Source organism: Eptatretus burgeri, chromosome 3 (genome assembly GCF_056783735.1).
Source record: "Eptatretus burgeri isolate ZD-2024b chromosome 3, Ebu_testis_v1, whole genome shotgun sequence".
Taxonomy (NCBI): domain Eukaryota; kingdom Metazoa; phylum Chordata; class Myxini; order Myxiniformes; family Myxinidae; genus Eptatretus; species Eptatretus burgeri.
The window spans coordinates 1,787,215-1,805,316 of NC_140963.1; the positions used below are offsets into that span (position 1 = coordinate 1,787,215).

At 41.4% G+C, this 18,102-nt stretch overlaps 1 protein-coding gene across 2 annotated transcripts in view; it reads left to right on the forward strand.

Moving 5' to 3' along the window:
• The window catches only part of DNAJC10 (DnaJ heat shock protein family (Hsp40) member C10), a 235,117-nt gene that overhangs the window by 8,003 nt on the left and 209,012 nt on the right, over positions 1-18,102 (forward strand). For both annotated transcript variants that reach the window (XM_085872233.1, XM_085872232.1), the window contains exons 3-5: positions 5,616-5,784; positions 13,429-13,479; positions 17,100-17,182. In XM_085872233.1, coding sequence (XP_085728359.1) covers positions 5,616-5,784; positions 13,429-13,479; positions 17,100-17,182 — 303 coding nt within the window. The remainder of the gene's footprint in view (positions 1-5,615; positions 5,785-13,428; positions 13,480-17,099; positions 17,183-18,102) is intronic.

Below are 18,102 nucleotides of genomic sequence, written 5' to 3' on the forward strand. Positions count from 1 at the left end.
CCCGCTTAAGGTCACCGTGCGACATCAAATCAAAGACTGTACGGCAACCCCACGTTTTCGGTCTCCACAATTTGTAAATACGCCGTGCGGCTCCTAGAAAAATAAAAACATATGTGACTGCTACATTGTGTGACCGTGGAAATACTGCGGCCGCCGTATAATTGCTAGTGGCCGTAGATTTTGGAGACCCCACGGCCGCCGTGGCAAATGTGACTTAGGCCTTAAGAGGGTTTGTTTTTGCGTCCTTATTATAAAGGGCAGTGTTTTCTGACTTCCACGCAGATGGCATGCTTTGGCATGTTCCCAAAGGAGGGTAGCCTAGCTTGAAAAGTGCAGACAGAGGAGAAGAAAAAACAGCAGAAACTGCAGAGCATGTTTGATGAACACTGGCACTCATGCCATCTGGTCAGAGGTGGATGAAGATGTTTTTGGGGGCCCTGAGCACAAATAGTATTTAGGCCGCCCCCAGGCAAAAATAACATTCCTTTCCTGTCGTAATTCTCTCCAGACTACTGTGGTATATTAGAGTACAACTGTCATATGCTATGCATCTCTATATTTTATCTATGCATCATCTATTTTTTTCCCTGGACCAAAACGCTCAAAAAAGAGGACTCCATGATATTTTCACCCAACAAGGACCAAAAAGTGGACTCGTATTTTTTTTTTTTTTTTTTTTTTTACCAAAAAAGAGGACTCCATGTTATTTTTGCACTCGGTTAGCCCATGCTACTTTAGACTCAACTGCAAAAAGATCTGGAAGAATTTCCATGTTTTATTAACTTTTTTCATGCTTGAGAAAAAATAAATATGCCATGTTAAGGTGTTTCATTACCAATCAGCTTGCTATCACTTGCCAAGCCAGCTGTTCCTTCTCAACTGTTTCATTGGAGTTCTTACTTGACTGCTTAAGCCACTTGGCGAGCACTCTACAAGCTGATTGGTAATGGAACACACCCCAGCACTTGGAGGGGTGTGTTCAGTTACCAGTTTTTATTTTCTTATTTTTTTTGTCCACATAGATGAGGCTCAGGGAATCGCTAAAGAGTTTATTTGGAGTTTCTTGTAAATAATATCTAAAGAAACTGAAAAGTTTCTTGTAAATAATATCGATATGTATTAACATTAGGAATTATATCAATTTTATTGTGATCATTGTATTTGTGTACATTAAACTTAGTTACTATTCCACTTGCTTTCTCAACTAACCTAACCTAACCTGGGCACAGGCCCTGTCTGCCCATGCGTTAATCCGCCACTGCATCTAGTTTCGTCATTGAAGCAGGGTTGAGGCGAGACAGAAGTTTCTCGACCTCCTCTGGTGAGTACACAAAGTCAAGTGGACAGGTAGTTACTGTTTTTTTGGGGTTTAAAAAAAAAAAAATCAAAAAACTGACATCAACAGTGAGTGAACATTAACTCATGATTGCTTTGACAGAGGGGGATAAGTCAAGTTATTCTTGCTTATCCTTGAGTACTGCTCTCCCCTATTTAGAGATTCCTTTTTTTAAAAGTAGGAAGCTACAGAGTAATTACCGAAAGCATCTCGACTCCCAGAAGCTGATGGTGCCTCGGAGCTTTGAGTGGCAATGTCAGCATATTTTGACTCTTCAAATCCCCAGATATTTGTGGTTTATGCAGATAATATTTCTTATTTTTGTGATGGAAAACTATGCCTCTCAGCCAATTCATGACAATCACACTTTTTCAAGATCTGATTGCTTGATCGAACTAGGTGGTATTTATAAAATATTTACCCCACACAGTCTTGAAAAGGACTTGGTACAAGCCAACTCTTCTGGTGGAAAATTTGTTCTGAAAAAAATTCAATTCAAATCAAATGGAAGACCAAATATGTCCAGTCCTGCATTTGAGTAATCAGAAGGAACCCAAATAAGCAAAAAGCAAAGATGAAGTGATCAGGAGGAATCTGGATAGGACTCGGGGTTTCAACTGCTACTCCTCTACCCTCAAACCCATCCAGGCGCAGCCAAGTGAGCCTTATTTAAAATAAAAAAAATTAAAAACCTACATTAAAAAAATCAAATAATTCTGGCTGCCAGACCATGCATCCATCCGATCAGGATAAAATTTAAAACATGGCACAAGGTTCGTGAGATGAGTTAAAAAATGTAATTTGAGCCGTGGGTAATGATTCATTTTTGATTCTCAGACACAGCTTTCACCACGTAGACATGTGGGACATGAGCAAGGGTGAGGTAGCTGAGCGCACAGAGGGGGTGATTATGTTTATGTTGTCGCAGGTTGTGACCACATTGCAGTCAATCTTGTTTGATAAATTATAAATAAAGATCAATGAACTGAACTTACCCGATATATACATTGAATTTATGTGCTTTCCTGTACTTCCCCGGCGTATTTTGTAATTTATTTCATTGGTTCCTTATGATTTACACCAGGTTCAAAAACCTTAGTTTATCATAAGGCCAAAAAAAAAAAAATTGTTTGCTATTGCATGGCCAAAAAAAATTGGGTAGTAGGTAGGTAGGGAATTTTTATTTTTTTGACAATTTTTTTTGCTATGAATACATTCATATAACTCGATTTAAAATGTTTATTTTCCGTGGTGGTGGTGGTGGTAATGGTGGTGGTAGTGGTGGTGGTGTGGTTGTGGTGGTGGTAGTGGTGGTGGTGTGGTTGTGGTGGTGGTAGTGGTGTGGTGGTTTGGTTGTGGTGGTGGTAGTGGTAGTGGTGTGGTGGTGGTGATGGGGGTGGTGGTGCACTCGACTTGCTAAAATGCACTTTATTCTGTCTTAAATTTCTCTACATATTTAACAGTGCATGCATGCTGAAAATATACATTGTTTATTAATATATATATATATATATTTTAACAGCAAGTCTATTGCAACACCACTACCACTACTACCTCCACCACACAACTGCCACCACCACACCACCCGTCACCATCACCACCATCACCACTGTCACCATCATCACCACCATCACCACCACAATAGGTGAAACTAACCGTGAAAAGACCGATCCACAAAGCAGTCCTCGTGCGCGTTTGACTCGGGCGCCGCCATTTTGAAACTCTCACTGACGTAACACGCGGGATTCAAAATGGCGGCGCCCGAGTCCAAATTGTCAACAAAAATCGTAGGGTCGCATATAAAAGCAATGGGTTGGTAGGAAACCGGAAAGAAACTCCTTTTTTTGTTTGGCCTAAAGTATGTTTTCATGTCTGTTTCTCTTCAGGTCTGGTGACACCACAAGTGATTTTTCTCTCTTTGGAAATGCTCGCTGGGGTTTCACATGGCTAACATCTTTGAGGTTGTTATGTGTCTTGTGCCTGCTCTGCGAATTTTAAAATGCACGCACGCACACGTTTTTGTGTCGCTCAGCGTGGGAATTTAATCGCATGAAAATCTCCACTTGTACAAAGATTCATGTTTGTAAAATCTGCGAGAGCTGTCAATCGCTTTCCTGGATTTTTTTGCATTTGCTTGCGTAAACCGTACACACCACGCTTCGCCATTATACTCCAGCATGCGTAAACGTGAGTATTCTCCACCTCAGCGGGAAAACTAGCATGCAAATCAAAAGTACTCACGATATACACTACCGGTCAAAAGTTTTAGAACACCCCATTTTTTACTGAAATTTAAGCAGTTTAATGTTTCGATGTACTCTGAAATTAATGCACAGAACAAATAATCAATTGCAGATAAAAAAAAGAAATCATGGAATCGTTTTGTTGAACAAAATTTAATCTAAATTTTTGACTCATTAAAGTAGCCTCCTTTTGCAGATATAACAGCCGAACATACTCGTGGCATTCTTTCCACAATGGAAATCAAATATTGTTCAGAAAGTTCTTCCCAGCACTGTTGCAGAAGTTCCCACAAATGTGTTGCACTTGTAGGTTGCTTTGCTTTCACCCTTCTGTCCAGTTCATCCCAAACCAGCTCATTGGGGTTTAAGTCTGGAGACTGTGCTGGCTATTCCATGATTTGAAGCCTACCGTCTTGTTTTTTTCTTCTGAGGTAGTCCTGACAGAGCCTGAAGGTATGTTTTGGGTCGTTATCTTGCTGTGGGATGAACCCCTGACCAAGTAGGCAAAGACCAGAGGGTATTGCATGACGCTGCAAAATGCTGTGGTAACCCTTTTGGTTCAGGGTGCCAGTCACTGTGCAAGTCGCCAATTCTGGATCCAGCAAAAGAGCCCCAGATCATCACGCTTCCTCCTCCATGTTTGGCAGTTGGTGTCACACACTGGGAACCATCCTTTCGCCTCCTAGACGGCGTACCAAAACCCTGCGTGATGAACCGAAGATTTCAAATTTTGATTCATCGGTCCATAAGACCTTCCAGTTTTCAGTAGTCCACTGGCTGTGCTTCATGGCTCAGGCAAACCTCTTTTTCTTATTTTGCCATCTTAGCAATGGCTTTCTTACTGCTACTCGACCTGTCAAACCTGCATCTCGAAGTCTTCCCTTCACAGTTGAAACTGAGACTTCCTTACTTTGACCAGTGTTAAGCTGTGCTTGAAGCTGCTGTCCTGTGAGCCGCCTATCACGCAAGCTGTTTACTCTCAGAAACTTGTCTTCTGATTGCGTTGTGGATTTGGGTCTGCCAGACCTCTTCCTGTCAGAGTTTACTCCAGTTTCCAAGTGCCTTTTGATGGTGTAGGAAACTGTACTCACTGACACCTTGGCCTCTTTACAATTTCTCAAAAGGAAAGACCTCCACTTTTAAGGGTTATAATGGTCTGTCTCTCTTCCTTTGTTAATTGTCTTTTTCTTGCCATGATGATGGCAATATACTACTTCCTGCAGTGCAATATTGTCCAAATAATGCTTCAGAGGGTGTTAGCCACACATTCTGTTCCAACACTGCCTTTATACAGACAGAGGGTTTGTAACTAATCAACAAAAGTTTTGACACCTGTAGGAATTGTTTGCATCAACTTTCAAGGCTTAATTTACTTCCATTGCTGCAGAACAGCTGCAGTTGCTTACCCATTACTTGTTCCCTGAAAAGGGCCTTTCTTAACAACTCTGAAATTTACATTATTTTTCAGTTTTTGGTAACAAACTTTTTTTAAACCTCTGGCAGTTTACCGCTTAGCTTTGTACCATTTCTGGTTATTCACTGGACTTGAACTGCCTAAATTTCAGTAAAAACTGGAAAAATTGGGGTGTTCTAAAACTTCTGACCAGGAGTGTAAATAGCTCGCTGCTCTTCAAGTTTTTTGTACCAATCTCCACTGGCTTTCAGTGGTGAACTTGAATGAGGTTACAAACTTTAAAAAGTATTAAAAACTGCAATATTTTCCGAGCCGATCCGGGACCCGGCTAACTTTTGCCAAAATTAGAGCCGAATCTGAATCGGATTTTGCTCCCGATTACAAGCACTAAAAGACCCCAGTTTTCTCCACATAAAATGTGTGTGCGCCATTACGCCGTCGCTCTCGCTGGGAGGGGATATTACAGGTAATATGATGGTCCGCCAGTCCTCGGCGAATTATCGCATCCATAAGGATGGGTTTTTCACTGTCCATATGAATTTGTGGTGACCATGTTTAGAAGCAGGGATTTTTGCATAAAATAATTTCTATTGCAATTAATTTTTGCCTCGTTTCCCACAAGGATGATCCAAATGCTCATGAAAAGTTCCTCAAGATCAGCCGAGCATATGAAATCTTGAAAGATGAGGATTTACGCAAGAAATATGACAAATATGGGGAGAAAGGTTTGGATGAAAGTTGGCAACAACAGAGACGCTATGAGACCTGGACCTATTACCGCTATGACTTTGGTAAGTAACTCTTACCAAGCAATGCTTCATTTTGGTAGTTTGTACAACATGCAGTTTCCTTTATACTCCACATAGCAAAGTTTAGGCCATTTTGATGAACCAGAATACATTTTAATTGCTGATGTGCCTGCAAATGTTTATTTGTTTTGTACATCATGATGGTATGGCGATTCACATTTTTTTCTACTGTTGTTGAATTCTTTGGAGTGTTAAGAAAATAAATAGTTATCATGCGAACAAAACATTTTTAAACTAGAATATTCTGATTTGGCTCATCTTTCACCATCACGTGATGAATATTCTACAAGTAGAAATTAAACTACTAGAGTAGCTCATGGTGGTTTTGTATGCACTTGTATGTCCAGAGCTAAACTCTTCAAAAATCATCTAATTGAAGGTCATTGAACAATTTTTGGTTGGTAACACATTTGCCACTGACGGAGAAATAGGTGAAATGGCCACGCCCGTTTTTAAGTGAAGTACTACCACCCACCATTACTGTACCTCCAGAACCGTTGGACCTAGAAGGTTGTGTTGACCACTCAAAATGTTTGGAATGGCCACATTATGGGGGTCAGTAATACATTTCCATGCCCAAAAGTTAATGGTTTTTAAGATATTTGCCAAAAACTGATTTCAGCATGGTACGCACTACAGTTCTGACCCTTTATTATATTACCTGTTGTAATTTTGCACATTGTCCATATTTTAGAGTTTAATTATGTGAATTTCTACACTTTTTGCCTTTACTACAGCCACAAAACACCACACATTTTATGTTCATTCCTCTGCAAGTGCACGTCTTGGTACTCATACATGATGTTGGACATTTGCATGGAGGGGGCAGGTCATCGGGCCTGCACGGTACTGGCAGTATCACAGTTGTAATTCCAACATCTGTTGCTTTCAAACCATACTGGCGTGGATCTGGTTTGGTGACTGCAGGATTTGGAGCTTGTTACCACATCTTCCACTGCAGATATGCTCGCTTTATGTGTTCTCGTAGCGTTGAATAACAGCACACAAGCTGGTTGAAGTCGAGCTCTTTCTTGGAGTTGTGGTACTGCTCTCAACGATACTCATCGAATGTGGAACAGTCGGTCCTCTTTAATCCAGACACAAGGAATTTTTCAGCATTACTTATAATCTGTGGTGACAGTTCCTCTACACCAAACCCTTCCAGTAGGGAGAGGTCCATGGATGCTTTCATGCCAGACAGTTTTGAACCCACCTTGCTGGTACTGTCACACCCGCTAAGTGCATGAATGGCTGGGAGACACGACACCAAATTGTTGTCCAGTTGATCAACTAACAGGTGGACTGGTACAGTTTTCTTTTATTTTTCCGGTTACCAAGCTTGACAAACAGCTTTTGTAGTTGCCAGGTTTTCTTGAAGTGGAAGATGAGGTTGACAAAGACATCTGTGTCAGGTGAGTCAACCAAGACTGATTGAACCCCATGTTTCACAACACCATCATCGATATGGAACATGATTCTGTCATCGGCTTCTTCTTGGTTGCTTGAGAGCTCTGCGATCTGTGTTTCAGTGCCAGCTAACAGTTTCCTACATTCACCCCAATATACTCCTCCAAAGATAATTTCCTTTTCTGACATAACATTCTGCAGCATCCACTTGAAGACATACTCCTGCAACCTTACTTTGTTCAACATTGAGCTCCAGAACATATCAAGATCGACAGGGAGTTTCTGATTGTCAGACCTAATGGTGATAGTGATTTCTTCAGAAGAACTTCTCTGTGCACGTTCCATTTGCTTAATTGATGATTTTTGATAAACATCAAAAATAATGTCTATTCTTGTGGACTCAGAACCTTTAGCAAGAATGCTGTTGGAAAGACTCAGCCAATTGCCCAAATGTGTCAAGGCCCATCTTTTTCATTGGTAGTTTTCGCACAAGTGCCATGAAGTCCACTATTGTCATCTGAGCATCACATTTGACATTCCTTTTCTCCTCTGGAAGTTGATTGACTAGTTCTCTCGATAAGGAGGCTTTATCAGGCTTCTTCAATCTGATGCCATCTTTACATTCAGTGGTGAGGAACTGGGATGTGCTGGTCAATTCATACTTCAGGAGCTCCAGCATACTGTACCCTCTTTCTCTGGCATAATCAATGTACCTAATCGTTTCTGCAGCATCTTTTTTTGCCATTGATTTCTTTGCTGTGGACGGTGTAGAAGCATGCTTCACGAAAACAGTCTTGCGGTTAATAGGTATTGTGTCATGTTTGTGTTTCTCCTTATTCCGAAATCTGGTCTCAACAAACTCTTGATAACTCTTCTCACCAGTTTCCAGGCATTCAAGTAATCCGTCAACAACCTCCTGGGGTATATCAGCTCCAGTAGAGATGTTGTGAAGTCTGATCCCAGTGCTGAATGGATTGTTGATGCTGAATAATAGGGTCCATCTACCTGTGTTCCAAAGGTACCAAAGATTAAATTTTTACAAGCATGGCGTTTTATACACACATACAAGTACACACTTTTTCATCCATAGACATTGTGAGGTAAGGTAAGTATTGTTCATCAGTTGGCCAAATAGGGTTCTGATGCTATTACATCTGAAATTTACCTGTTAACGTTTTTCCTGAAGCAGTGTTGCATATAACGCATGAAGTCCCATCAAAAACCCCTTCGGCTGCTGAACTTGAAACCACTAAAGTTTCCTGTAAAAAATATTTTTTTGCGTAATTAATTGTAGATGACGCAGTTATTATTCAAAAACTTTGTTCAGATGATTTTAATGTGCATAATTCAACTATAATGAAATTATACCATGTTATAGTAACAGCAAGCAGGGATCCAAGGTAGAATTACTTGCCATCAGAGAACTCTTTAACACTTGAACACCTAGCGCCTCCTACAACAAAGAAATAATATGGTTAATTGTATTCTTTTTAATGCAGATTATTGCCCACCTAGAATCTTCAGGAGTCAAGTAATTGAACTCTTCAGGAATCAAGTAATTGAACAAAAGAAGAAGGAACAATTATGAATTATTGAAGTCCGTAACGTGTTGAAATCAGTTTTTGGCAAATATCTTAAAAACCATTGACTTTTGGACATGGAAATGTATTACTGACCCCCCATAATGTGGCCATTCTGAACATTTTGAGTGGTCACACAACCTTCTAGGTACAACGGTTCTGGAGATACAGTAATGGCGGGTGGTAGTACTTCGCTTAAAAAGGGGCGTGGCCATTTCACCTATTTCGCCGTCAGTGGCAAATGTGTTACCAACCAAAAATTGTTCAATGACCTTCAATTAGATGATTTTTGAAGAGTTTAGCTCTGGACATACAAATACATACAAAACCACCATGAGCTACTAGAGTAAACTGTTTTGCCTTATTTTGTGAACATGAGATGTATACTATTCTGGTTTTGGAAAACTTACCCCAGGGGGAGAGCATATATGGACACATTGGTGACCCGAGGATCAGTTATTCCATTAGTCTTTGTATAAATAGTCCTTGGTCCCTTGTCAAAGGGCTGTTCGGTGGGAGGGGGAGGATGCATTGGCTGGGCTGTATTTTTTTCAGTGTGCTGTCTCCCCTCTCCCCTCTGCGACTTTCAATCTTCCCTCCTTTACCCCATTGGTCCATCTTAACGGTCCACCAATAATCTCCCCTTTATCAAGCATCCTTTCAACAGTCCCTCCTTCACCCTATCGGCCTTGCCTTCAACCCCACGGCCGTTCAGTCATCCTTCTGTCCGGTGGAATTCTTCTCCGTATTCCCTCCATTCGCACATTGTTTAATTGGACACGTTCGACACGTCTGGTCATAAACCCATCGGGTGCTCTCACATGTATGTTCATGACGTGAGGTGCGTCGCTTCTCGCAGGCGTGGTACAGTGCAGAACAGTATGAGTGGGCGTTTTGTGTGTGTGTGGGGAGGGAGCTGAGGGCTCTCATTGCGGCTTTGGGCATGAAAAGGGAGGTGCAGAGGCTGCGTTGAAAGTTCCCTCAGAACAGCATGGTATTTTCCACAAATGACGTCATAGACCTGCCCACATCAGCTGTGGACCAATGGGAGAGAGAGAGAGAGAGAGAGAGAGAGAGAGAGAGAGAGAGGTTGAGAGAGAGAGGGAGAGAGAGAGAAAGAGAGAGGTTGAGAGAGAGAGGTTGAGAGAGAGAGAGAGAGATAGAGATAGAGAGAGAGAGATAGAGAGAGAGAGGTGGAGAGAGAGAGAGAGAGAGAGAGAGAGAGAGAGAGAGAGAGAGAGAGAGAGAGAGAGAAAGAGAAAGAGAAAGAGAAAGAGAAAGAGAAAGAGAAAGAGAAAGAGAAAGAGAAAGAGAAAGAGAAAGAGAAAGAGAAAGAGAAAGAGAACTGATGTGAAGAAGAAGCAGAAAGGCAGACGTGAACGTGAAAGCTTGCACGAGCAGGGACGCATTGAGCTTGTGAGAGAAGAAGAGGCAGAAACGGAATGCAACGCAATTTGCCTGTCGGCGAGGTAGTGAAGCCGTGAAGCTCTCGGTCAGCCAATCTGTGAAGAATACATGCCTATTAATTACGTCTTGCTTGAACGTCAATGTCCAAAGACCCCGAAGGACCCAAATGTCCCCAAAGACACAAAATACCCCCCCAAGACCCTTCAGACCCCTTTGACCTTAACACCATTTAGACCTCTTACACCCTCCAGACAGATTAGACAACTTATACCCTTGACCATTTTGAGTAATTAGACCACTTGGACCTTCTTATATCACAACTAAATTTCAAATAAATATACTGTAATATCACTTTCCAATATTACAAATAAGTTTGTAGAAAAGAAATGTTTGTATTATGATTGGTGTAAATCATGCCAACACAGCAAATCTCAGACAAATGTCTGCAACGACATGTGGAGAGGCGAGCCAGCGAGCCGATCCACACTAGTAATATATATATATATATATATATATATATATATATATATATATATATATATATATATATATATATATATATATATATATATCTTCTTTCGGCTGCTCCCTTTAGGGGTCGCCACAGCGAATCATCCGCATGATCCGCATAGTGATTTGGCACATGTTTTACGCCGGATGCCCTTCCTGACGCAACCCTGGTCGCCTCTTACGACACAGGGATAAATTATATATATATATATATATATATATATATATATATATATATATATATATATATATATATATATATATATATATATATATATATATATATATATATACTCGACTATTTCCTTGCAGAAACGAGTTCCTGGGTCGTGTATGACAACTAACTATGCCTCAAACCCAGGGAGCACACAAACTTTCCGATTTTCAGAGGACAAGTTGTTGGCCAATCAGAAGGTGGAGTCAGCCAGCATCAGATCGCTCAGAACCTTGGCATTCCGCTTTCTGTGGTCAATCGGGTGATTGTGCAATTCACCAGCGAAGGCAAGGAATCCACAGCTTCCTGTTCCGGTCGATCTGGACCCTCAGAAAGATGGCTTCAAGCTGTCAAGCGGTCCATTGGGAAAACTCCCCGTTGCAAGGCAGCAGATGTTGCAGAGGAGGTCCAAGTTTGCTCAAGAACGGCCGTGTGCAGTACTTTCATCAACTGGGCTACTATGGGAAAGCGGCTAGGAGAAAAACTCTTCTTGGACCAGCCAACATTCAAAGGAGAAAAAAGTGGGCTGGCAAGATGGTCACTTGACCCTTGGAGTTTTGGAAAACTGTCATTTTTTCAGATGAGTCCCAATTTACTAAATTTTCTGACAGTGGACGCGTATGGGTCTGGAAACTTCCAAGTCAAGAGTTCTCTTTGGACCGATTGCAGCCAACTGTCAAACACGGTGGTTTTCAGTGATGGTGTGGGGAGCAATCTGGAGTGCTGGTCGGTCAGAGCTTGTGGAGTGTGTTGGCAACATCAACTCAACAATATACATTTATATCCTTGAGGATGGACGTCTCCTTGTCTTCTCCACTGGTCAGATGATCAAAAACAACACTCTGTTCATGGAAGATGGAGCTTCATGCCACACTGTAAAAAACACCAAAGAATAGCAGGACAGAAATGGGATCAAGCGACTTCCATGGCCAAGTCAGTCTCCTGACACGAATCCCATTGAACACCTCTGGGACATATTGGATCGAGCTGTGTGGAAAAAGTCCAGGAAACCAACATCACGGGCAGAATTGCTAAACAGAAGCCTGGGAAGAAATCCCACAAGAGAAAATTTCAGAACTCGTTCGTTCTATGCCTGGAAGAGTAAAAGCGTTGAAATCTGCAAATGGCAAGTCTACCAAATACTGGTGTACGTATTAAAATGGATCAAATGTTCTTCAAATGTTCAATAAATAAAATAAATTTAAATCATGGTGTCTATTTACTTCTGTCATGTCTCTGTATGTGTGTGTGTGTGTATATATGTGTGTGTGTGTGTGTGTGTGTGTGTGTGTGTGTGTGTGTGTGTGTATATATATATATATATATATATATATATATATATATATATATATACACACACACACACACACACACACACACACACACACACACACACACACACACACACACACACACACACACACACACACACACATGATCAGACTCCTCCTTGCTTGTTCATCCAATTTGGAGGGATGGCCTGATCTAGGTGGGGGTCTTGGTGGTCCCATATGCCTTCCACTTCTCAGTGATCGTCTTGACTGTGCTCCAAGGGATATTCAAAGCCTTTGGAATGTTTTTATGCCCACCCTCTGATCTGTGCCTTACCACAACTTTATTCGGAGGCCTTCTGAAAGCTCCTTGCCTCATGGTTGAGTCTTTGCTGTGAAATGCAGTACCCCGCAGAGGAAACCTCCAGGAACAGCTGATTTTATTCTAAAATAATCAGAACCATGACAATTTAACACAGGTGGAGGTCATTAACTTGGTGTGTGATTTTTGAAGGTTATAGGTTACACCTGAGGTAACTTACAATTGCTATTACAAGGGTGGGTGATCACTTATCCAACCAAGATATTTCAGTTTTGTGTTTTTAATTAATTTTATGAAATTTCTAGGATTTCTTTTTCACTTGGAAGTTGTGTGTTACGGCATGTTACGGCATTTTATTACCAGGCTGAAAGGTAACAAAAGGGGAAAATTTTGAAAAGGGGTGTATACTTTCTATAGGCACAGTGTTTGTTCCTGCTGATGATTGTCAATTGTCTGAGCATTTTATTTTATATTTCAATATCTGTGAAACACTGACAAATCGACTGTAAATATTTTTCATATTTAACAAACTCACCTCCATTTTACCAACCTTATATTCTTTCATCTGTGTAAGTGATTCCTGGTGTCTGCCATGTCATTATTTCTCCCTTCAAGTCTTTCAAAAGTGCTGCCCACCATCACCTCATGCTTTCTCCCATATCCAGCCCTGCTTTGAGTGACACTCGCTGTGACCACCTCCTCTCTCCCGCCCATTTCCCCTCTGCTATTCACGTGTGATATCAGTCTCCCTGTTCCCCTTTGATCCTCTGTCAGTCTGTAAACCCAGTGCTCTCTGTTATTTAGCTCCTTGATGAGCCTTAATTTTTGTTAACCTAGAAAAAAAAAACATTGTGCTGTCTATGAAACTAAGTTGCAAATTCAAGCAGTCCCTTGATTGTTGTTGGTTACTTACAGGAATTTATGACGATGACCCTGAAATTATCACCCTTGACAGAAGTGAATTTGGTGAGTACATATCTATATTGTAAAGCAGAAGTGTGTGTCTGTCTGTCCGTATGTCCGTCCCCAAAATACTCCCTCAGTTTTGGGGCTAGCCCCATCAAACCTTCTGTCGAATGTTTCGGGGTCCCAGCGAATGTCCGAAGGTGGGTTGGAGGTTTCATAAATACCTCAATACAATGATGATTTTAATTTTCGATCCGTACAAAGGGTTTTGTATCCGCCCTTTCTCGCCGGCAGATTCGTCTGTATTGGGTGTCTCGTGAGAACGGCGTCTCGATTCGTTTACCTCACGAGCGTTTGTATTTTGTAATATTAATGGTATAGTATTAATTTGTGACTGCAATGAAAATGTCGAGAGATTGAGTTTAAAGCAGAATGGCAAAATGATGTGAGGGTTTCCATCCATGACATTTGCAGATTTGCCATTGTGACATAATAGTAATATTACCCACCGTGCTTCTGTTGGGGTGACCTACAGTAAGTTTTTTTTTTTTGCACAAGTCCTTCACGAACCAGCTGTCCAGCCCCCTGCTGTGCATAGCATGGGTACTTTGCTCGATATATATATATATATATATATATATATATATATATATATATATATATATATATATATATATATATATATATATATATACATATACACAGAAATGCTCTTACTTAGACCAACGCCATGATGACTTCATCACGACGATGTCATGCCTGCAAACCCAGAAGGGTATCTAGGAGTGAATGAATGCAAAGTCAAAAGCTGTCACAAAGCAGATGAAAAGCGAAGCTCCCAACCTAGTTTCGCCATTTTGGGGGCTCGTCAGTGCAACATCTCGCTGTTTCATCCACTGGGTGACTTTTGAAGCCTTTTTGGCTTGTATACTGGCAATTGATGCCCCTCTGACTGTGACTGGTGATGCTAGAATGTATTTGGGCCCAACAAGTGCCATCTGCCACATGGACACATTGTGTTACGTCCACCAATCATAACCAAGAAGTATCAACCACAATACGTATCTACCACATGGACACATTGTGTTATGTTCTCCAATCACAATACATTCCCCGACTGCTTCATAACAATTATGCTTCTTGGTCGTGATTGGTGAATGTAACATAATGTGTCCAGTCGCAGTGTGTGTGTGTGTGTGTGTGTGTGTGTGTGTGTGTGTGTGTGTGTGTGTGTGTGTGTGTGTGTGTGTGTGTGTGTGTGTGTGTGTGTGTGTGTGTGTGTGTGTGTGTGTGTGCGCGCGCGCGCGCGTATATAGACTGGTCTAAAGAAATCCTTGTTATTTGATTTAAAACTCTCCATCTTACACTCTGTAACCATTTTATTTGGTCATATCTCATGTCACAAGTCCAATAGCATGGTGCAAAAGTAGTGCACTGACTGTACCTTTGAACTGTCTCCACTGGTTTTGATTCTCCACCAAACCATAAACAGTCATACGAGTGCTTTGCAGGCAGTGCATTGCTTTACAAACCATTGCCTTCTCACTGGTGTTCCATCTAGCTTTCATTGGTAAGTGTTCAAGATCCCATTGTGTCATTCACAAAGAGTAGGCGAGTTATCATTTGCACCCTTTTTCAACAACCCCAATCACATAATTACATCATCACAAACTGATTACGACTAATTTTGTGGTGAGCCACCACTTCTAAAAAAAACTATCAGTCGCTAGGTCTGAGTGAAAAATGTGAGAAAGAAGTTGAAGAGAGTCGCACCACAGAACGACAAGATTGTTCACCATCAAGCCAACAGGAATAAGAGAATAAATTGGTAAAGGACATGAAACGGAACTGGAAAGCATTCTCTGCTCGTACAAGGAGCAAACTCCAAACCAAGGATAGGGTTGAAAACTTAAAGATGAAAATGGAGACGCGATTGAGGATGAAGTGAGAACGACATCAGCTCCAAATAATTACTTCACATCAGTGTTTATGACTAAAACTGAATAATGGCCCCTCACCAAGGAAAGTATTTGCAGATGCTGAAGAAGAAGCATTTTGAATGACATTGACTTTCGTCCAGATCAAGTTCTGAAGAAGCTGTTATAGCTAAGACCAGAGAAAGCACCAGGCTCTGTCAGTATGTATGATGTATCTCAGAGCAGTGAAATAAGTTGCAAGTGAGATCGCCAACCCCTTGAGCGTTATATTTATAAAGTCATTGATTTGTGGTGAAGCACCTGAGGAGTGAAGAAGAGTAAATGTTACTGCGATATATTTGGGGAAAGGAAAGGAAAGGAAAGGGAAGGGAAGGGAAGATAAGTGAAGTGGTTAATTAAAGTCTCGTTCTATTCTTGCGTATGGCAGCTTGGCTGGCGGGTAGCTTTCATTTCTTGGAAGTGTGGCTGTGCTGCTGATGCTGTTCCCCTCTGTCAGTACACTGGTCATCATTTTGCCGACTTCGGAAGGATGACAGGCTGAGTCAACCACACCTGGTGTTGATTCAGCAGACAATGGGGCTCAAACTCGGGACCCTTGGATCCGAAGCCAGCCACCCTCACCACTAAGCTAACACCAGACTTATTACAGGCTAGTGAATTTAACCTCACAAATATGCAAGGTACTGCAGTTGATAACCAGAGATTTTATCATGAAATATTTGACTCACTTTCAGCTGATAAAGGATTCACGACATGGATTCATGAGGGGATGCCGAACCGACCTGCTAGTTTTTGTGCAGGAGATCACATGGCAATTGGATAATGGTGCTCCTGCAGATGTCATTTATGTGGACTTTTCCAAAGCCTTTGATAATGTTCCCAAGTGAAGAGCTCATGGAATAGGAGAAAAGGTGACAAGCTGGAAAACATATTGGCTGTACGTGAGAAAGCAGAGTCATTAATGGATATGTATCCGACTGGTCAGATGTCATGAGTGGGGTTCCCCAGGGAAGTGGTGAGACCAACATTGTTTCTCGTCTATATATCAATGACATTGAAGATTGATAAGCCAGCACTATTTTGAAGTTTGCTGATGACAATAAAATACTGAGAAAGGTTGCATCAGTCGAAGAGGTGTTCACCAAACAGGAAGACTTAGGCAAGCTGCATGCATGGTCCCAAGAATGGCAAGTGCTTTTCAATGTTGGAAAATGTAAATGTATTCACATTGGTTTCAAGAACAAGAACTAAGACTGCTTATCGGGTGATAAGTGAATACAAGTTGTATTGGAAGAGGAGGATCTTCACACTTGCACTCTGGCATTATAGACCTCTTGGAAGGTGTACAAAGGCATGTGACCAAAATGGAGAATAAAAACCATGAGCCCTGAGTCTGACCACCTTGGAATGCAGAAGACTTAGAGGGGACTCGATAGTCTTCAAACTGCTGGTGGGTCATTAGTATCTGAGGCAATTGCTGTACAAAAGTCTGTTGAGATTTCCTGCCTGAGTAAGACGAACCACCTTCACTTTTTAGGTCTTTCCCAGCAGTGGCGATGGAATAGTTGCAAATCTAGTCATCGTACATTACTGTTGCAAGATGTGGTTTGGGCATCATCTCAGAATTCTAATTGACTCGGTGAAACGCATTCCATTTCCCTTAAGGCAAATAAACCTGAGGCAGATTAAAAAAGATGGAATTGCATCAAAATTCCATACTAATACTGCCTGTCTGGTCATCAGATGCTGCTGTTTCTTCTGGAGAATTGTGGTTCGTGAATTTCTATTCGCCTGGGTGCTCTCACTGCCATAATCTGGCACCTACGGTATGACTAGCAATTCCAAGTTATTTTACTGTGATGAGTTTTGTTTTCTATATCAGTACAGCCACAATCTGTACTACATTCCTAAAGTATTAACTCATATGAGAGCTTCACTTGTATAAAATATAACACCAACATTGAATTTTCTGCTTTGTACATGTTTTGCCTGTTAATTTCATGCATTTTTGTTCACATAGTCGAAGCTTGTGGAAGAGCTAGTACACTGAACACATCGCGACGTAACAGAACAAAAGGAAGAGCAGAGAGGGAGTGGGGACACCAACAGCAGAGTAGAAGGCCAAGGTAGAGGGAGACTTTAATGGGTGTGTTGGGGAATGAGGGAGCAGGAAAGGACAAGATGGATGCAGAAGGAAAAACTGGAAGTTTGGAAAGAGAAGGGTTTGGGGTAGATTTGGGTGCCTTACTGGAGCAGAGTCTGTTTGAGGCATTACAATTCCTATGGAGTCTTTTGGTGAGCCAGGATGATTAAGTGTATGAGGCTGCAGAGTATGAGCTGTGGAGGAAGTTCTGAATGGTGATGGCCTGGTTGGGCCTATGCGCACCTGAGGCCCTAATGTGTGGCTTGCGACTTTTGTGTTTTCCACAAAGTCTCATCACTGTTACAATTGGCCATCTGGGGAGACCGTCCTGGACATTGTTCACATGTGCTTCAAACTCAGAAAGTTGGTGTGGATGTTCTGTCTTCTTAACTAATAGCCGCCGTACACATGGTTTATGAACAGTGTCATAGTTTCATCTTGAGCATTGATTATATGGGCATTGTAATTAGCCCGTCCCATACACAGCTCAGTTTTTCAGTCACTTCCTTATGTATGTATGTATGTATGTATGTATGTATGTCTGTCTGTGTGTCTGTCCAGGCCGTAACTCTTTTACCATTTGAGCTTTTGTCATCAAATTTT